This window comes from Nycticebus coucang, chromosome 20, assembly GCF_027406575.1.
Source record: "Nycticebus coucang isolate mNycCou1 chromosome 20, mNycCou1.pri, whole genome shotgun sequence".
Classification (NCBI taxonomy): Eukaryota; Metazoa; Chordata; class Mammalia; order Primates; family Lorisidae; genus Nycticebus; species Nycticebus coucang.
The window spans coordinates 55050432-55067076 of NC_069799.1; the positions used below are offsets into that span (position 1 = coordinate 55050432).

A 16645-nucleotide genomic window follows, 5' to 3' on the forward strand; every position below is an offset into this window, starting at 1 on the left:
TTTTATTTGCATTTTTCTGATGATTAGTGGTGTTGAACATTTTTTCATATACCCATTGGCCATTTGTACATCTTCCTGGGAGAACTGTCTACATCACCTTTATTATTTTTTAAGGGACAGAGTCTTTCTTACAAGGGCTGGAGAGCAGTAGGGAATCATAGCTCACTGCAACCCTGAACACCAGGGGTTTAAATAATCCTACTACCTTGGCCTCTAGATCAGCTAGGACTTGAAGTGGATGTTACCATACTTGGCCAAGTGTTTTTTTATTTAGAGATGGAGTCTCAGTATGTAGCCCAGGCTGGTCTTGAATTCCCAGTCTCAAGCAATCCATCCATCTTAGCCTCCCAAACTGCTAAGATTACAGGGATGAGCCACTATGCCTGCCTATTTCATGGGTTTTTTTGTTTGTTTGTTTTTATTTGTTTTTTGAGACCGTATCACTATATCGCCCTCAGTAGAGTGCTATGGTGTCACAGCTCAGAGCAGTCTCAAACTCTTGGGCTTAAGCAATTCTCTTGCTTCAGCCTCCCCAGTAGCTGGGACTATAGGCTCCCACCACAATGCCTGGCTATTTCTTTTGTTGCAGTTGTTTAGCAGGCCTGGGCCAGGTTGGAACCCTCCAGCCTCAGGGCATGTGGGTGGCGCCCTAACCACTGAGCTATGGGCGCTGAGCCATTCATGTTTATTTTTGAGATAGTTTTGCTAAATATAAAATTCTTGATCAATGGTGGTTTTCTTTCCCTTTCTTTACTATGAATATGTCATCTTACTATCGTTTGGTTACTATGAATATGCCATCTTACTATTATTTGGCCTTTCTTCTTGTTGTCCCAGTGAGCAGTCAGCTGTTAATCTTATTGCAGTTCCCTATTTCATGGTGATTTGTTTTCCTCTTGCTGCCCTTAAGATTTTGTTTCCTTTGGCTTCAACAGTTTTATGATGATGTATCTTGTTGTGGATCTTTTGTTGCACTTGTGTAACTTAAGAGTTATTTGAGCCATAATTTTTAAAAATATTCTACTGAAGGCGGTAAAGTGAGACTCTGTACAAAAAAATATATATATGTTTTTCTCTTTCTGGCACTATCATTGTGCCTGCGTTGGAGCCCTTAATGGTGTCATAAATTTTTCTGAGGTCCATGTTCATTTTACTTCATCTTTTTGCTCTCCAACCTGCAGGTTGCACAATCTATATTCATCTATCTTCCAGCACACTCGGTTTTTGTTTCAGCTTAGCTCTGGTTGAACCCTTCTAGTGGATTTTTTTAATTGAAATTATTGCATTTCTAATTCTGTAATATCCTTTTTAATAAGATAATCCCCTGTTATTAAGGAGACACTGTCACCTTCTCTTCCCTTGCTCCTTTGAGCACGGTTTCCTTTTCTTTAGTTGTTTGAACATATTTTTAAAGGCTGCTTTAAGTCTTTGTCTGCTGTTTGGCAGCTCATCCTTTTCAGAGATAGTTCCTTTTCACTGCTTTCCCCCTTATATATGAGTCACACTGTCTGTTTCTTTGTGTATCTCATCATTTCTTCTTTAAACCTGGTCATTTTAGATAAATTCAAATAAACTTGGATACTAATCTGCCTCCCCCTCCTCCCCCACCCCAGCTTATTACTCTTTATTTCTTTAGTGTGATGGCTGGACTATTCTGGTAAAGTCTGTTTCTTCAGCATCTATAGCTTCTGATATTAGCTCCTCTGCACTCTTCAGAATGTGCCAAGTGACCCTGGGATAACTGACATTGGTTTTAACGGATCCCTCTTTTTCTCTTCCCTTGATGTTTGTGCTAAACTCTGTTTCAGTTGATATTACAAAGACTTGTTAGGCTCTACTAGTGACAGATTAATTGATCCAGTCTTTTCAACAGGTCCTGGCACATAAGTTGCTCCACTGATCCAATAAATTTGAAACGTTTTGCACGGGTCGTCTTGGAGGTTTGTTCCTGCCCCAGGAAGGCTCCTCTTACTGTCTCACTCCTTGGGTCTCTGATAAGCTTCTGTCTGGTCTGTGATTTAGCTTCTTGCCCTCATCCAGTTACCAGCATCCTCCTAATTGATTATCACCAGCCTCTCCTTTATTTCAGGAGTGTGCTGAGGTTTTCCACTTTTTCTTCTTAAGTCAGTTCACTTGGGGAGACCTTCAGAACTCTGTTTTCCTTTCTGCCTCTTCCCTTGGGCAGAAGCTCTGGGCCACTGCCTCAGAGATGAGGACAGGACAGTGGCCTGTTTCTCGTGGAGTGACACTCTTGCTAGGGTGGCAGCCTCTGGCCTTTTGTGGAGTGACACTCTTGCTAGGGTGGCAGCCTCTGGCCTTTTTGCCTTGCTTTTCCTAAAATAGAACCTCTTCACTATGAGCTGGGGCAATGGGAACCAGTCTTTAATATTCTCAGCCTCCTATATCTGGGGTAGAGCCTCCCACTTATGACTGGGGATATCATAGGGTGGGGAAGAGACATCCCCAGGATTTTCAGCTGCTCTTCTATGGAATTAGAGCCTGGGCAGATAAAAAATACTGGCCAGCCTGCCCCTTGTAGTGACAGCACATTCCTTGCATTCCTTAACTGAGAGCTTTGGACAAAGAAGGAATTATTAATATGCGTTTGTGGCTGTGCCCACATGAAGTGGATCTTTCACTCTGAGCTTCAGGGAATGGGGAGGCAGTTGAGGAAAAGGGAGAAGGGAATGGGATGTGGCTCAAATTCTGCAGATTCCCATGGTTCTTGCTGAGATGTAGTAGGTTTTCTTGAATAAATGCTTATTCATTTGCTGTATGCCCTAAGGACATTTTCCAGCAGACTTTAAGGGTTGCTTTTGGCTTTTTGCTGGGAGAGGGTCTGTAGAACTTCTAGTGCCCTTATTCCAGAAGTCATCTCAATCTCACTTTTAATATAAATTGCTACTAAATTATACACCACTCTAATGTAGTTTTAGAGATCCCAAAGTATAATTTCAAGATTATATATTATGTGAAAAAGCTTTTTGTAAATAAAAATGTCCGTATTCTTACACTACAAATAATCCTTAACACTTTTTAGTTTTGTATGAAAGAAATTTCACTTGCATCACATACATTTGGGGGTCATTTTGGTGATCTCGGTCTGTTCTATGAAAAGTTTGGAAGACATCCTGTTAATTTCTTAATTTACTGTCTACATAATCATCTAGTATCATCCATGAAAGGTGGTGTTTATTAGAAATGGGTGCAGAAATGAGGCATTGCCACTACCCTTGACAGGGTCACCATGTGCAGGGACATCTGGCTGAGTGTAATTCCAGCTCACGTGTTTAGCTTGGGCACTTTGCTATGCACAAAGGTATGTTGTAGGCTTGCAGATTTCCTGGCCTTTTAAAAAATTTTTGAGAGCTGTTTTTAGGGAAATTTATCTGGCCATAGGATTAAAAGAAAACTCTAAGTTATTTTAATAGAGGAAATTTAGTTTAAATTTATACTAAAGAGAGATTATTTAATATGAATAAACAATATAAGGAACTAGTTGAATAGATGCAGGAGAGCCCTGGGACAACCTAGAGCTGATAAGTGCCAGGAAAAGTCCCTTCCCTGTAAGGGAGACATTCCTTGATACTCGGAGCAGGGTACCTCCTGGAGCTGGGACTCAGCCCTCTCAAAGGAGGGGGCCTTGGTCTATTCTATACTGATACTTAAGGGAAAAGGCTGGAAACTGCTGGTGCCAACATAAAGGCTGTTACTGGGATGTTTTTGACAGGAGCAGCAGGTAAACAGGATGGAAGGACAAAGTCTGTTCTGCCTCTCGCCTCTGATCCCCCTACCCCATCACTCCTGAGCCTCCTATTGGTGATTCCCCAAAGGAAGTCAGCATGCAAAGGAGAACTATAGTTTGCAGAGTTGCTACCTGACCATCACAGGGCAGCATGTATGGCAGTCTAGATTTGTAGCTCAGAAAAAAGCATTTGAAAACTTGGATGTGCTGGAACAAAACAGAAACCTTTCAAATAGGTCCAAGTATATGTAAGTACAAGAATTCTATGTAGATAAAGGTAGCATTTCAAGCCTGGAGGAAAGAGTAATCAGTCAGTAGATAGCTCTGTGTTGATTTATTTTTGGAGGGAGAGGGGAAAGGACTATATACAAAAGTAAGTTGGAGATGGATTAAATAGAGTCAGGAGCTAAACTGAAAATAACCAGAAGCAGATGTGAACGAACATTTATGTGGTTTCACAATGGGGAAGGTTTTAAAGAATGGAAGCAAAAATAGAACTCAACAACAAAGATAACGTTTACTACTCAACATTGATGTGTACAAAAGCCTAAAATGACAAACTAGAAAATATTTATAAAATATTTTATAGAGGAAAGATTAATACCTTTCTTATATAAAGAACTCTTACGATCAATAAGATGACTATCTCAATAGAAAAGGGACAAAGACATTATGTTCTTGTAAAGAAAAAATGCAAATAGCCAATAAAATTAAAGTCAGCTTTGTATAGGATTTGGGAAAAGAAGTGCACTTATGGTGATAAAAGTGTAAATTGGTGTGGTCTTTGTAGAGGATTTTATCAAATTGTGTAAACGTAATTACTTACCTTGAAAAGAATTTCTTCTGGGATAGTAGATAAGACAGTAAAGATGGTTGTAGATGGAGCTGAGTTCAATTGATAAGAGCTTACTTTTACCAGCTTTGAAAAGCAGGTGATGTTGCAGTGAGGTGTGGAACCTTGTTGGGAGCCTGTAGAAAAGCAACCAGCTTTAAATACAACTACAGTCAGCAGCAGTATCTCGCTTGCGGGTAGATAGTAGAAATGTGTAAGCAGATCGTGTGGTTTCATAACTTTCTCCTAGCAATAGTAAATAGATCAGAAGTTGGAGTGAAGAAGATTACTCAAGTGAGTGCCAAGGAACACATGGTATAAAATTGAATCCGGGGAGGTCTTGACTCATTCTGCTCATTCCGGATCCCAGGTGTACGGATGGCCACAGAAACAAGGAGACTCATGTATATAGCCAGAATCATATGTTTCACTACCCCTAGTATGCTCTCTTTTTCTGGGCTGTCCCCAGGAGGAACGAACAAAAGAAGTATATGTTTTTGGACTGACTAGAATCAATTCCAGTTCCTACCTCTGATAAATTGTGTCTCCTGGAGTTACCCATACAAGGTCTTATTTAATTAGAGCCTCTTTTGTACTTTATCAAAAAGTAACCCCTAACTACAATAAGCATATTTTTAATCTTTCCACAAAGTAAAATCTATATTAAATGTAAGTCAGAATTAGTTTAACCAGCTAATTGGTTGAAGGGAGAGGTGGCTTTTCTTTATTCCAGATTATGATTTTAAATTTGTGATCTCTGCTTCTATCTCAAGAGTTTTCTATTCTAGACCAGAAGGGCAAATAGTAAATGTTTCTAATTCTCTTCCCAGGGGGACCTCCTTTCTTGCCAGAAACTTTTGACCGAATTCTTCTTGATGCACCCTGTAGTGGAATGGGTCAGAGACCAAACATGGCTTGTACTTGGACTTTGAAGGAAGTGACATCGTATCAACCATTACAGCGGAGACTCTTTACTGTGGTATGTTATGACCCTTTCCTGTAAAGGAATATTGACCTTTGCTAGTTTGATGCTTGAACTATTGAGAGTAATGTCATAGCAGCATCATTCACAACAGCCAGGAGGTGGAAACAACCCGAAAGTCCACTGACAGATAAATGGATAAACCAAATATGATATATACATACATGGAACATTATTCAGCCTTAAAAAGGAATCACATTCTGATACATGCTACAACATGGATGAACCTTGAAAATATTATGCTAAGTGATAAGGACCAGACCCAAAAGGAAAAATACTGTGCGATGGTGCTTATGTGGCCTAACTAGAAATAGGCAGATTTAAATAGAAGTTACTAGGGACTTGGGAGTGGGACAATTAAGAGCTTAATGGGTACAAATTTTCTGTTTGAGATGATAAAGTTCTGGAGATGGATGGTGGTGATGGTTGCACAATGTCACTGTATACTTAAAATGGTAAATTATATGCGATATATATTTTACTACATACACACGCAAGAATGTACACAAAAGATTGAGAAAATTTAGTTTGTTTGTTTTGCAGCTTTTGGCCAGGGCTGGATTTGAACCCACCACCTCTGGCGTATGGGGCCAGCGCCCTACCCCTTTGAGCCACAGGCGCCGCCCAGAGAAAATTTAGTTTAAATACAGGGAGTTTTCCTTTATGTTGAGTCACTCCTTAAAATGTAAGGGCAAGAGTAGAATTTCTTCACTGATACATTTAATAAATTTCAAACATTCTGCTCTATCCTAAAATAGTTAACTGAGTTGTTAACATATAGTTACTAATTGACATAAGGAATTGCATATAAAATGAATCACTTTTTTTATAGGGTTCCTGGGTCATCTGAAATAGCAAATTAGGAAGTCTAATAGAGGCAAAACCATTGATAAAAGGGAAAGTGACAGGGTGGTGTAGGATAGAAGAACCATGAAAAGTGCAAATTTAACTGGTATCCAGTATATTTTGGAACAGCGGTTCTCAACCTGTGGGTCGCGACCCACAGGAACTGAATGAAAAGGCTGTGGTATTAGGAAGTTTGAGAACCACTGTTTTAGAAGAACTCCAGATAGAACATTTGATGATTTTGCTCAGTCTTTTTTTTTTTTTTTTTTTCAGTTTTTGGCCAGGGCTGGGTTTGAACCCACCACCTCCGGCATATGGGGCCAGCATCCTACTCCTTTGAGCCACAGGTGTTGCCCGATTTTGCTCAGTCTTGTTAAAATGACTGTGGATATCACAGAGTATAAACAGCATTTGATCAGCTTCCCAATTATAAAGTCATAGGCTATAGCAGTGTCTAAAGTTGTCTTTGAGTACATTTCTATTGAGCTGTCCTGGTATCTCCTTTCATTCACGATGGTGGCACTGGCTGTGGATAATTCAACTTCTTGTTTTTCCTATATAGCCTTGAAAGAACACATCCCTGGAATTGAAACAGCAAGGAGCAAAAAGGAAGCTTTTCTTATAGCTGAGACACACTTTGACTTGAGGGTAAAATTAGGATTCTGCCGTCAAGGACTTGGCTCTGTTCTTTTTAGGTCATAGCAAAAAGGAAATTTTCAAAGGCTGCTAGGAGTAGATGCAGTCCTGATGGCAGTGAAAGGGAACGCTGACAGTGGTGAGGAGGAACTTAGGAGCGCCCTTTGGCCTGGACAGAAATGGAGAATCAGACTTAAGAGCCAGAAACGTCTTCATTCCAGCCGTGGCTCATCCACATAAGTGACCGTGGGTGCACAGGCTTTCATGATGGATAACGGCTTGTCCTAATGCTGGTGGTAGTAACTTTCCCTCACTGTTGTTACAAGGATTTATGGAGAAAATCCCAGTGAACTGCACATAGCAGCAACGTAAATTTTGATCAGCATACTCTGGTTTAAAAAGCACAAGTGCCATGCCATGGCTCATGCCTATAAACCCAGCACTGTGGGAGGACAAGGTGGAGGATTGCTCAAGGCCAGGAGACCAGCCTGGGCAACACAGCAAGACTCTATTAAAAAAACAAACACTAGCTGGGCATGGTAGCATGTGCCTGTGGTCCTAGCTACTCGGGAGGCTGAGGCAGGAGGATCACAGAGCCCAGGAGTTTGAGGCTATAGTGAGCTTTGATCATGCCACTGCACTCTAGCCTCTCAGAGTGAAACTGTGTCTCTTTAAAAAAAAATAATCATACAAGTAGAAGAATATACTGTGTTTTTTTTAAATTTTCATTCAAAATTTTTAAAATATCTGGGAATTTGAAAGTATAAACTTCAGGTCTTTCAAATCCACTTTAGCATAACATCTTATTTCCTGATTCACTTATTTATTACACAAATATTCACTGAGTGCCTACTGTATGCAAGACAGTATTCTAGATATTTGACAGTACAGTCGTAACACAGCAGGGAATGCATGGCCTTATTTATGGGGTTTCTATTCTAGCAGAGGAGGGAAGGACATGTATAAGCTACTCAGTATATCATGAGGCATTAATTCCATGGCTCTGTAGAGCAAAGTGAAGACAGGAAGGGGGCTGAAGGGGACAGGAGTGCTGCATTGGCGTAGTTCCAGTTTTACCTAGGGTTTGGGAAGAGCATCGCTGAAAACACGGCATGTAAGTAGAGGAGCATGTGAAGGACCAAGTGTATGGAGAAGTAGAACTTTCTGCCCTGGTGCCAAGCTCCTGAGGTCGGCGTGTGCCGTGCGTGTGCCAGCCCAGCAGGCAGCCTGAGTGAGCGAGGGAAAGAGTTTAGGAGAGAAGGTCTGAAAGGCAACCAGATACTTGGGTGTGTCGGCCTCCACGGCCTGTGAGGACTTTGGCTTTGTTTCTGATAACGGAGGGCATTTGAAGGGTTTGGGGCTGAGAAGGGTCAAGTTTAGAAGGACTGCTCTGGACTGTACTGAGACTGGATCGTAGGAGGGCAGGCAGACTAAATGGGAGACTGTTGCAGTGACCCAGGCTTGGACCACGGTGTTAGTGCAAGTGATGAGAAGTGGCCAGATTCTGGCTGTGGGTTGAAGGTGGACCCAATAGAATTTTCCAGTAGATGGGAAATATGAGAGAAAGAGAAGCATAAAAGATACTCTAAGATTTGGGATGGGAACATCTGGAAGGATGCAAAGATGTCAGTAGGTTTCAGAGGGAAGATAGGAGTACCTTTGGGGAAATGTCAAATTTGATAGTAGAAAGGTTGAGTGGCAACTAAATGTTTGAATATGGAATTCAGAAAGGATGTCTGGCCTAAAAATGTAAATTTGTGAGTTTTCAGCATAAAAATGGTATCTAAAGGCATGAATGTGAGTGATTGTGTTTGAGAGAGTTTTGGTCCACATGGATTATGACAGCTCCATGATAGTGAAGTGTGTCTACTCTGGGCAAGTATTGGTCTTAAGTGCTCTAATTAGAGATGGGTTCCTTACAGAACATCATTGTATTTTACACAGATACTAAAAAATGTACATTCTGCTGAGGAGTTCCTTCAGATGTTTATTGGGTCTTGTGGCCTGTGTGATCTGATCACAGTTTTCTTTAGGCAGTCCAGCTGCTGAAGCCAGGGGGTGTGCTCGTTTATAGCACGTGCACTGTGACACTGGCAGAAAATGAAGAACAAGTTGCCTGGGCCCTCAAAACATTTCCTTGCCTGAAGCTTCAGCCCCAGGTAATAATAGTTTCACTTCTGTCTGTGTAATCAAATCACAGAAACAGAAGCAGGTGATAACACGGTGTGTTACATGAAGAAATATGTGAAGTAAAGCTTCTGAATACTTTAATATACCATAATGTTTTTCTGAGTTTAAGACTGACCGGAGAGAATTTGTATATGTCCTGACAAACTTTATTCCTGTCTCTGTTCCTCACCATTGTGTTAAAATGGCACAGAGCTTGGGTGTCTTATGTGTTTATTCCATTTGTAAACTTCTTACTATTCATGTTATTTGGCCATTTCTTTCTAAAAGGTTTTTCTTTTTCCCCTTTCCAATCTTGTATTTTTCTGATACGGAAAATGTTAAGTATTTTTTTTTCCATGTCCCATCAAAGCCCAGACAGGCTTTGATAACTGTGATTTTGTGATATCAAAAAACCAACCAGGAGGAAAAAAAGTAGTTCAGGATTATTGTTTCTTTACAATTTATTATATAAACCATGTAACATTTAAAGAGCTTTCTTAAAATTTTTTACCTAGTGCTAGTCTAACTTTGTGTTACAGTATTTATTAACACTGTAATTCAATTTTTAGCCCAGGTTGTGTGAGATTAACTTTAAACCCATAATAATGCTCATGTTCATTTGATATGTTGAACATTGAGCTTTAGAACTTTCCTATATAGAAAATAGGTAACTGGAATACATAAATGAATATGAGATGGTTTCTAGACTCAGAAATTAAGATAATTACATTGTAGATGAAGGGAAGACTTGAGAATTAATTTGCAAGTGTATGTACATGTCCACATCCATATGTAAGCTCAGTAGAGACCGAAAAGAGATGGAAAGTTTTCCCTTACATTTTCTTAACTACTGTGTTTGAAAACACGTTTTACCAACATGAAAAAAATAGTGATTTAAAGTCAGGATTATAGGTCTTTTTCAGTAGTGGTTTGCAAGTATCACTCAATTCCTTTTGATTCTGTTTGTTGAAACTAATTGATACAGCCCTAATTTACGTATCCCTAATATTTGTTCTTGTAGTACACGTAAAAACAACAGCAACGAAAGTTTTATCATCCAGTTGATACGGGTCAGGGAGAGGTATCCTAGGTGCCTAACTCCTTTCAGAGTTTAAGATAGTGATAAAGCAGTTTGACCTACCGCTTCATTGATGATAATGTTCCATTTACTCAGTGCCCAGTGGGCACCTATGAAAGCTGTGATACCACCTTCTTTTAGCCTTAGACCTGAGTGTATTATCTGTTGTATAGATGAGGAAATTGGGATAGCTAAAGTTATTTAAGGTCAAAAGCTAAAACGTAGCAGCTGCTATTTGAGTTTCTGTGTTTCCAGCTACAGAGCTCAGGGCTTTGTAACTTCATAGTGTTTGATAAGCACTCAGGACATAATAGGTGACCATAATTCATCAGGTCACCACATACTACTGATTTCCCACTTCTCTGCCCAGAAAACAGCATGTATGTGCCACATAAGTAAAAGGCATTTACTCATTTTTCTATTTTTGGAAGATGTGGTTGTTACAACACAATGTGTCTTTTAACTTAAATTACACCAGGCATACTTAGTAATTACAGGATGTTCATCCACATTTATTCACTTTCTCCAAACAGGAACCGCAGATTGGAGGAGAAGGGATGCTGGGAGCCGGCCTGTCATTTGAACAATTGAAACAGCTGCAGCGATTTGATCCATCTGCTGTGCCACTGCAGCACACTGACCTTGACTCTCTGAGAGATGCCGCAATAGAAGACATGATGCGCTTGGCAAATAAGGATTGTATAGGTTTTTTCATTGCAAAATTTGTAAAATGCAAAAGTACATAGGAGAAGGATCCTCAGAAATGAAAATTCCAAACATTTGCCTTTTTTTTTTTAGCCAAAGTGTTGTCAGGCTAACTGAGCTATGGCATGGTTGCTAAGGAAACCAATGGCTTCCCTAAGTGAGCGATGGCATGGTTGCTAAGGAGACAAATGGCTGCCAGCTGTTTCACCCGGATCAAGAGATACAGAGGAAGTAGGGAGTGGTGGGAAATAATATTGTTTTTAAAATAATATTTTCTTTATGGGTTTAGTGGAGTTATGAAGAGAAGATATCTATAGATGTCTGGAACATATTTTCATTTGGGGTCTAGTATTTGTAAAAAATATAAGTCATTTTGTAATGTTAAAAAGGAATAAATTAGCAATATTTAATGTGGTTATAAAAAATAATTGTTTTCTGTTCCCAAGTTCCTATGTTGTAATTCCTCAAGAAGTATAGTATTTACTATGTACCAACAACTGAGGTAGTATTTTACTTTACTTTATCTCTGCTTGTTATCTGGGACATCAGCCCCTCTTTCAAATGAATTATGAATACTCTTCTAAATGATAGCTTACCTTTCCTATGTTTAATTTTGTTGATGATTTTAAATTAGAAAGTAAAATAATTATTTTCTTTACACTAAATTTTAAAAATGAGAATATTCTACAATTTGGATACCTTATTTTTTTTTTTTTAAACATGCATAAATTATTAGAAAATGTTTGAAAAAGAGAAAACCAACTTCTGACATGTGGGACTGGGCCTGGCCCTTGATGTTCTATTGAACATAAACCATTTCACATGAAACCAACATCAGACAAGCCAACTGTGCCTGTGACAGATCCAGACTAAAAAAGACTACTTCACAATCGAATATGGACTCCAACAAAAAACAGAGCATCATTGGAACTGCAAAAATGACCATATGGTGGCCAATGTAAGTGACAGCTTTTTAAAAACATTAATTATAGCCTCAGCTTATTTCATTCTACTGTTACTGGCTTTTTAGATAAGACTAAAATACCCAGCACCCAACCAGAGTTTGAAGGCTAGCTCATGCAGTGGCTGTTACATCCAACTGTTCTGTTAGCTCAGCCTGAACCTAGCCAGCCCTGGGCAAATGAAATACATAATTGACAACAATGGCCTGATAGTTTGATTTCTTTTTTTCTCCCTCATAGGTTTCCTTTGGGAATTCCTCGTAACTGTCACTAATAATGATTGCAAGGTCTCTTGGATCAGGTAAGATTCCTATCTGGAGAAGCCTGGCTGAAACACCCTTCCCTGAAGTTGTCTAGGTGCCCCTCATTGGGTGTCAGTCCCAGTCTCTGTTGGTCTCCCAGCAATGAACACTCTCATTCAATTTTACTAGCTGTGCCCTCTAAACCCCCCTCCACATTTAGGAAACACCCTGGAGGCAGAGACTCTGTGCTTTTTAGTCGCTACTTCAGAGCAAATGTTACCAAATGAGAGAGAAATTATTTCAAGCACGTGTGTGTTTTTGATGTCACTCATTCTGCCTTGCATCCAGTAGATGTTATATGACTAAAGAGAAACACTTTACCTGTGACATTTCTCTTTCCAGGGCTTAGCATACCTTCTCAAGCTTTAAATGTATTTTAAGAAACCCCACAAAATCCATTTCTTCTCAAGCTCTCTGCAAAACCTTATGTGCTAAGTGGGATGAAAATGGTAGAGAATCAGCATAACAACAAAATTGTAAACCATTAACAGCAACAAAGATCAGAATATAAGCATTGCCAGCAAAATGGAAGAAAAATATTTGCATATTGAAAATATTAAGGACACAAAGAATATTGTTACATTTTCCTTAAAGGTAGACAACGTTTAGTAGGCTTTTTCCTTTCAAAAATATAAGTAAATTGGAACATAAAATAATGTTAAGAGACATGGAAATTTAAGGAAAAAATGCTGTAGGAAGGGAGAAAAATGTGAGGGAAAGTTAATAAATATATGTTTTAACATATTTAGGATTAACAGGTCTCTGCAACAGAAAAAAGCATTTAAAACTAATAGGGAGTACATTTTACTTTAAAGGCCTGTGTCACGTTTTAAAATACAACGTAGCAGAAATTCAAAAACTGACAGATTACTCTGTTAGAGATCACATCTTAAATCTTTTACCTACCTTGAGCTTTAAATTTTAAATCAGACACATTGGGAAGATTACTAAAGGAACATCAAGTGTTTGGCCTTGCCTCTAAGGAAGGTACTCCCCAAGTAGGAAGAGTTGCTGAATATTTAACATATCCTCAATTACTTGAATCATTCCTAAAATGGCAATTAATACTACTACTAAGGAACAGTGCAGAAGCCAGCTCTTTATTTGTTTTATATGAATTACTTTAAACCAGGTTTGTTAAACAGTTCAGTGTAGCTGACAGTGAATGTCTAACAGGAATGCATAGCAGACCATGTGAAAAGTGTGGCATTGTCCCAAAGTACAGTATGACTGAGACACCCTGCATTTAGCAGCACCTTTTTGTAACAGTACCTTACATTAGCAGTAGAGAAAGAGCATAGGAAAGACTGAAACGGGTCTGACAAAAACATACAACTGTTAAATACATGTCTAGAATTTTCTAGGATGAAATCATGATTCTACAACTGAGTAGGTTAAGATTAAGCCTTTGCTGTGTGAAGCCCATAATTTTACATTCCATAAGTCAGTAAATCCTATCTTCCTTGGGACTATGTCTTCATTGACTAGTTTACAACACAGTGTACACATACGCTTACTATACACATTTCATGTATAGATGTTCTTATGCCAAACCCTTTAGTGTAACTTTTGGAGGAACACAGAAACATTCCAAAGTCATTAATTGGGACGAAATACCAGAGAGAGTCAGACTGGTAATCAACAATATTTTGCTGTGATGAAAGTTGAGCAGAAATATGGTTTCCCATCTAAGTGAGGATTTTGTCAAAAAAGTTACATATTATGACCACTTTTATATTTAATAAGTTTCACGTAAACAGTATAGAGCTAATTAACAAGGAAATTGCTTCTACGGGAAATTTTTCATATGTTAGCTGATACAATACTACACACGTAACTGATTTTTAAAACTGAATTTTCTTAAGGGTATGGTAAGCAGGGAGTTAAATGTAAAACAATTTAAACTTACAGAAGTCTAACAATATTTGGCAATAACTTGGATTAAGCAAGGAAGCAAAACAAAAAAACTAATATTATTCTGTTAAATAAGGTAGTGTACAAATCTGAATTTACAGATAGGCATTTTCCTGGGACCGACTCACACACTTAATCCTGCCTTACCTGTGAGTCGTGACTGGACAGAATATACACTTAAGACACAGAAAAAGCTGCAGCATTAACACGGCTACAACAGTGGAAGCTTCTTAAGAGACAGTGTCTTCAAGGTCCCCCTTCAGAGTGGGTATCTGATGTAGGAAAAATGTTCTTAACATTTTATTCATTGCAAGTCCCCCCATTTTTGCCCTGATTACTTCTGAAGAGCAGAAACTTTGGTTGTAAGCAGCACTTCTGGGTACTGACACACTGGGGGAGCGGGTGGGGGGGAATAACGGTGGGTGAGCCAGGAGAGAAACCCCAGGAACAGTAGGCAAGCTTAGAAAATGAAGTGGGAGAAGTCATAAAAATTTATTTTCCCACGAAATAATTCCACAAGCTGTGTAAACGTTTCTTACTAAAACAAATACTCTAACACACAAAGATTGTACATTTCCAGTGAAACACTCACAGTAAAAGTTGCCTGTATTTTTACTCTCTAGGAGCAAAAACAAGGAGCCAGCAGATGAATGCTTTCCTCGTTACCTTTGGCGGCAAGCTTCCTCACATTCCCTGACTGCGCGATGGATTCTGAAGCAACACGGAGCACGAGGAGACACAAAGCCAGGTGGGCAGCGTTCTCCATACCAGTCTCTAGTGTCTTCCTCACACTTGTATACAGACACACACACACACACACGTGCACACAGCGGGTTCCGGCTCAGATCCTCCAGTGCAGCGACTACAGCAGACACCAGCTACTAAGAATGTGTTCGTCACAATCAGTGTGAACTGTATGGAGTAGAACAACCGCTGGAGTTTGGTTATATTTACCATAATTTATGGTGAAAATTACAAACTTACAAGGATGGTATAACATTCAGAAATCAAACCTTTTCAAGTCAAGCAATCACACATATTTACAGTATGTACAGACTTTCTAATAGAATGAGGGTAGTGTCTAGACACTGTTATTACAAATTTCCTGAATGTGGGCATTTCTAGTCCCTGTAATTCATAAAGCAAATCTGCTGACTTGGCATTAAGACTCTAAAATAGTGTGATCAAACTGATATGTATATAATTATAATAAGGTGTCTGCAGAAATAACATTTACAAACTCTCTATACAGTACACAGTACTAGTACATAGAAAATAGATTCTAACTTTATGATCCCCTTTGTGTAAGGCAAGACTGAATCTGTCTCCAAATGTACCTCTGGCTGACTAAAAGCACGAAACAGTGGTCCATGAATGAATATGCAAATCTGGAGAAACAAGCAACTCCACTTTCTATCTGTGCTGATTCTGGCTTGCTGGATACATCAATTGCATTTCTGAAAACACTAGTATCACCTAGATGGCAACAGATTTTGTTCAAGTAGCAGCTGCCCGAGACAGTTTGTGAAGAGTCCAGTATAGAACCGGAGGACTGCAGCCGTACCAGGCCAATGGATACAGCACTTACAAAAAAGTCTTTGAATACTCTATTTCATGCTATTGCTATTCAAGCAATAGCAATACAAAATATTACAAGACGTCACATATGATTGCAATAGAGACCCCAAAGATTTTGTTTGAGGGTGAAAAAAAAAAAAACACACACACAAAGGGCAGAAGTCATTGGCGGATGTAGACATCCCTGTTCCACTCCCCGGCCTCATTCCGTTTTTTGGAGATGACGTCTCCATCCTTGTCACAGTAGCGATCCTTGGATTTATGACGGCTTCGCTGCCTGTTGCACTCGTTATGGTCTTGCTCTCGGTCCGTGTCCCTGGAACGGTGCCGCGGTTCCCTGTGTCTGTGGTCACTGCTCCCGTGGGTGTCATCTCTGTGGTTATGGTCACGGTGTGAGGCATAGTGGTCCACGTGTTCATGGGAATAATCTTCTTTGGGCTCCACGTAGGCAGAGTCTCGACTCTCCTGGGTCTCGGAATCAAATGTCTCTTGCCTGGAGAGACCTCGGCTTGTACCACTGCGATGGTTGTGGTGAGGCGCAGAGGACGAAGAACGGTGCTGGGATTTCTTGACAGGTTCCAGGCAGGGTTCTTCTTCAGCTTGAGAAGCAGAGCGGACTGGAGCAGAGCGATCGGTCTTCTGCTCACCCTGAGAACCCTGCCAAGGAGGGGAGCACATGGGCATTAACCAAGGTCAGTGTGTAAGGAACTAGCACAGCCTCAAGCATGTCTATTCTAGCATAGTCTTTCTGTGAAATATTAAAATGAATTCTAACCTATCTCAATTCCTGTGATAATGTCCAATGGCATTTTTAAGGGTCCAGAGCAGTACACATAGAAATAAAAAAAAAGATGCAGTGTTCTGTATATTCTCTTGTGGTTGAATACAGATCCTCA

General features: G+C 39.6%; 2 protein-coding genes across 17 annotated transcripts in view; one reads left to right on the plus strand and one right to left on the minus strand.

Annotated features, from left to right (window-relative positions):
• The window catches only part of NSUN6 (NOP2/Sun RNA methyltransferase 6), a 51085-nt gene extending 36166 nt beyond the window's left edge, over positions 1-14919 (plus strand). For 4 of the 5 annotated variants that reach the window (XM_053572179.1, XM_053572175.1, XM_053572177.1 and 1 more), the window contains 5 exons: positions 5408-5556; positions 9075-9200; positions 10822-11951; positions 12196-12256; positions 14795-14919. In XM_053572179.1, coding sequence (XP_053428154.1) covers positions 5408-5556; positions 9075-9200; positions 10822-11034 — 488 coding nt within the window. In that variant the 3' untranslated portion in view covers positions 11035-11951; positions 12196-12256; positions 14795-14919. Of the gene's footprint in view, positions 1-5407; positions 5557-9064; positions 9201-10821; positions 11952-12195; positions 12257-14794 lie in introns of those variants that run through there. The other variant, XM_053572178.1, reaches the window with a different exon arrangement.
• The window catches only part of CACNB2 (calcium voltage-gated channel auxiliary subunit beta 2), a 355444-nt gene continuing 353443 nt past the window's right edge, over positions 14645-16645 (minus strand). For 11 of the 12 annotated variants that reach the window (XM_053572163.1, XM_053572165.1, XM_053572169.1 and 8 more), the window contains one exon: positions 15774-16406. In XM_053572163.1, the coding sequence (XP_053428138.1) occupies positions 15912-16406 (495 nt within the window). In that variant the 3' untranslated portion in view covers positions 15774-15911. Of the gene's footprint in view, positions 16407-16645 lie in introns of all 12 variants that reach the window. The other variant, XM_053572162.1, reaches the window with a different exon arrangement.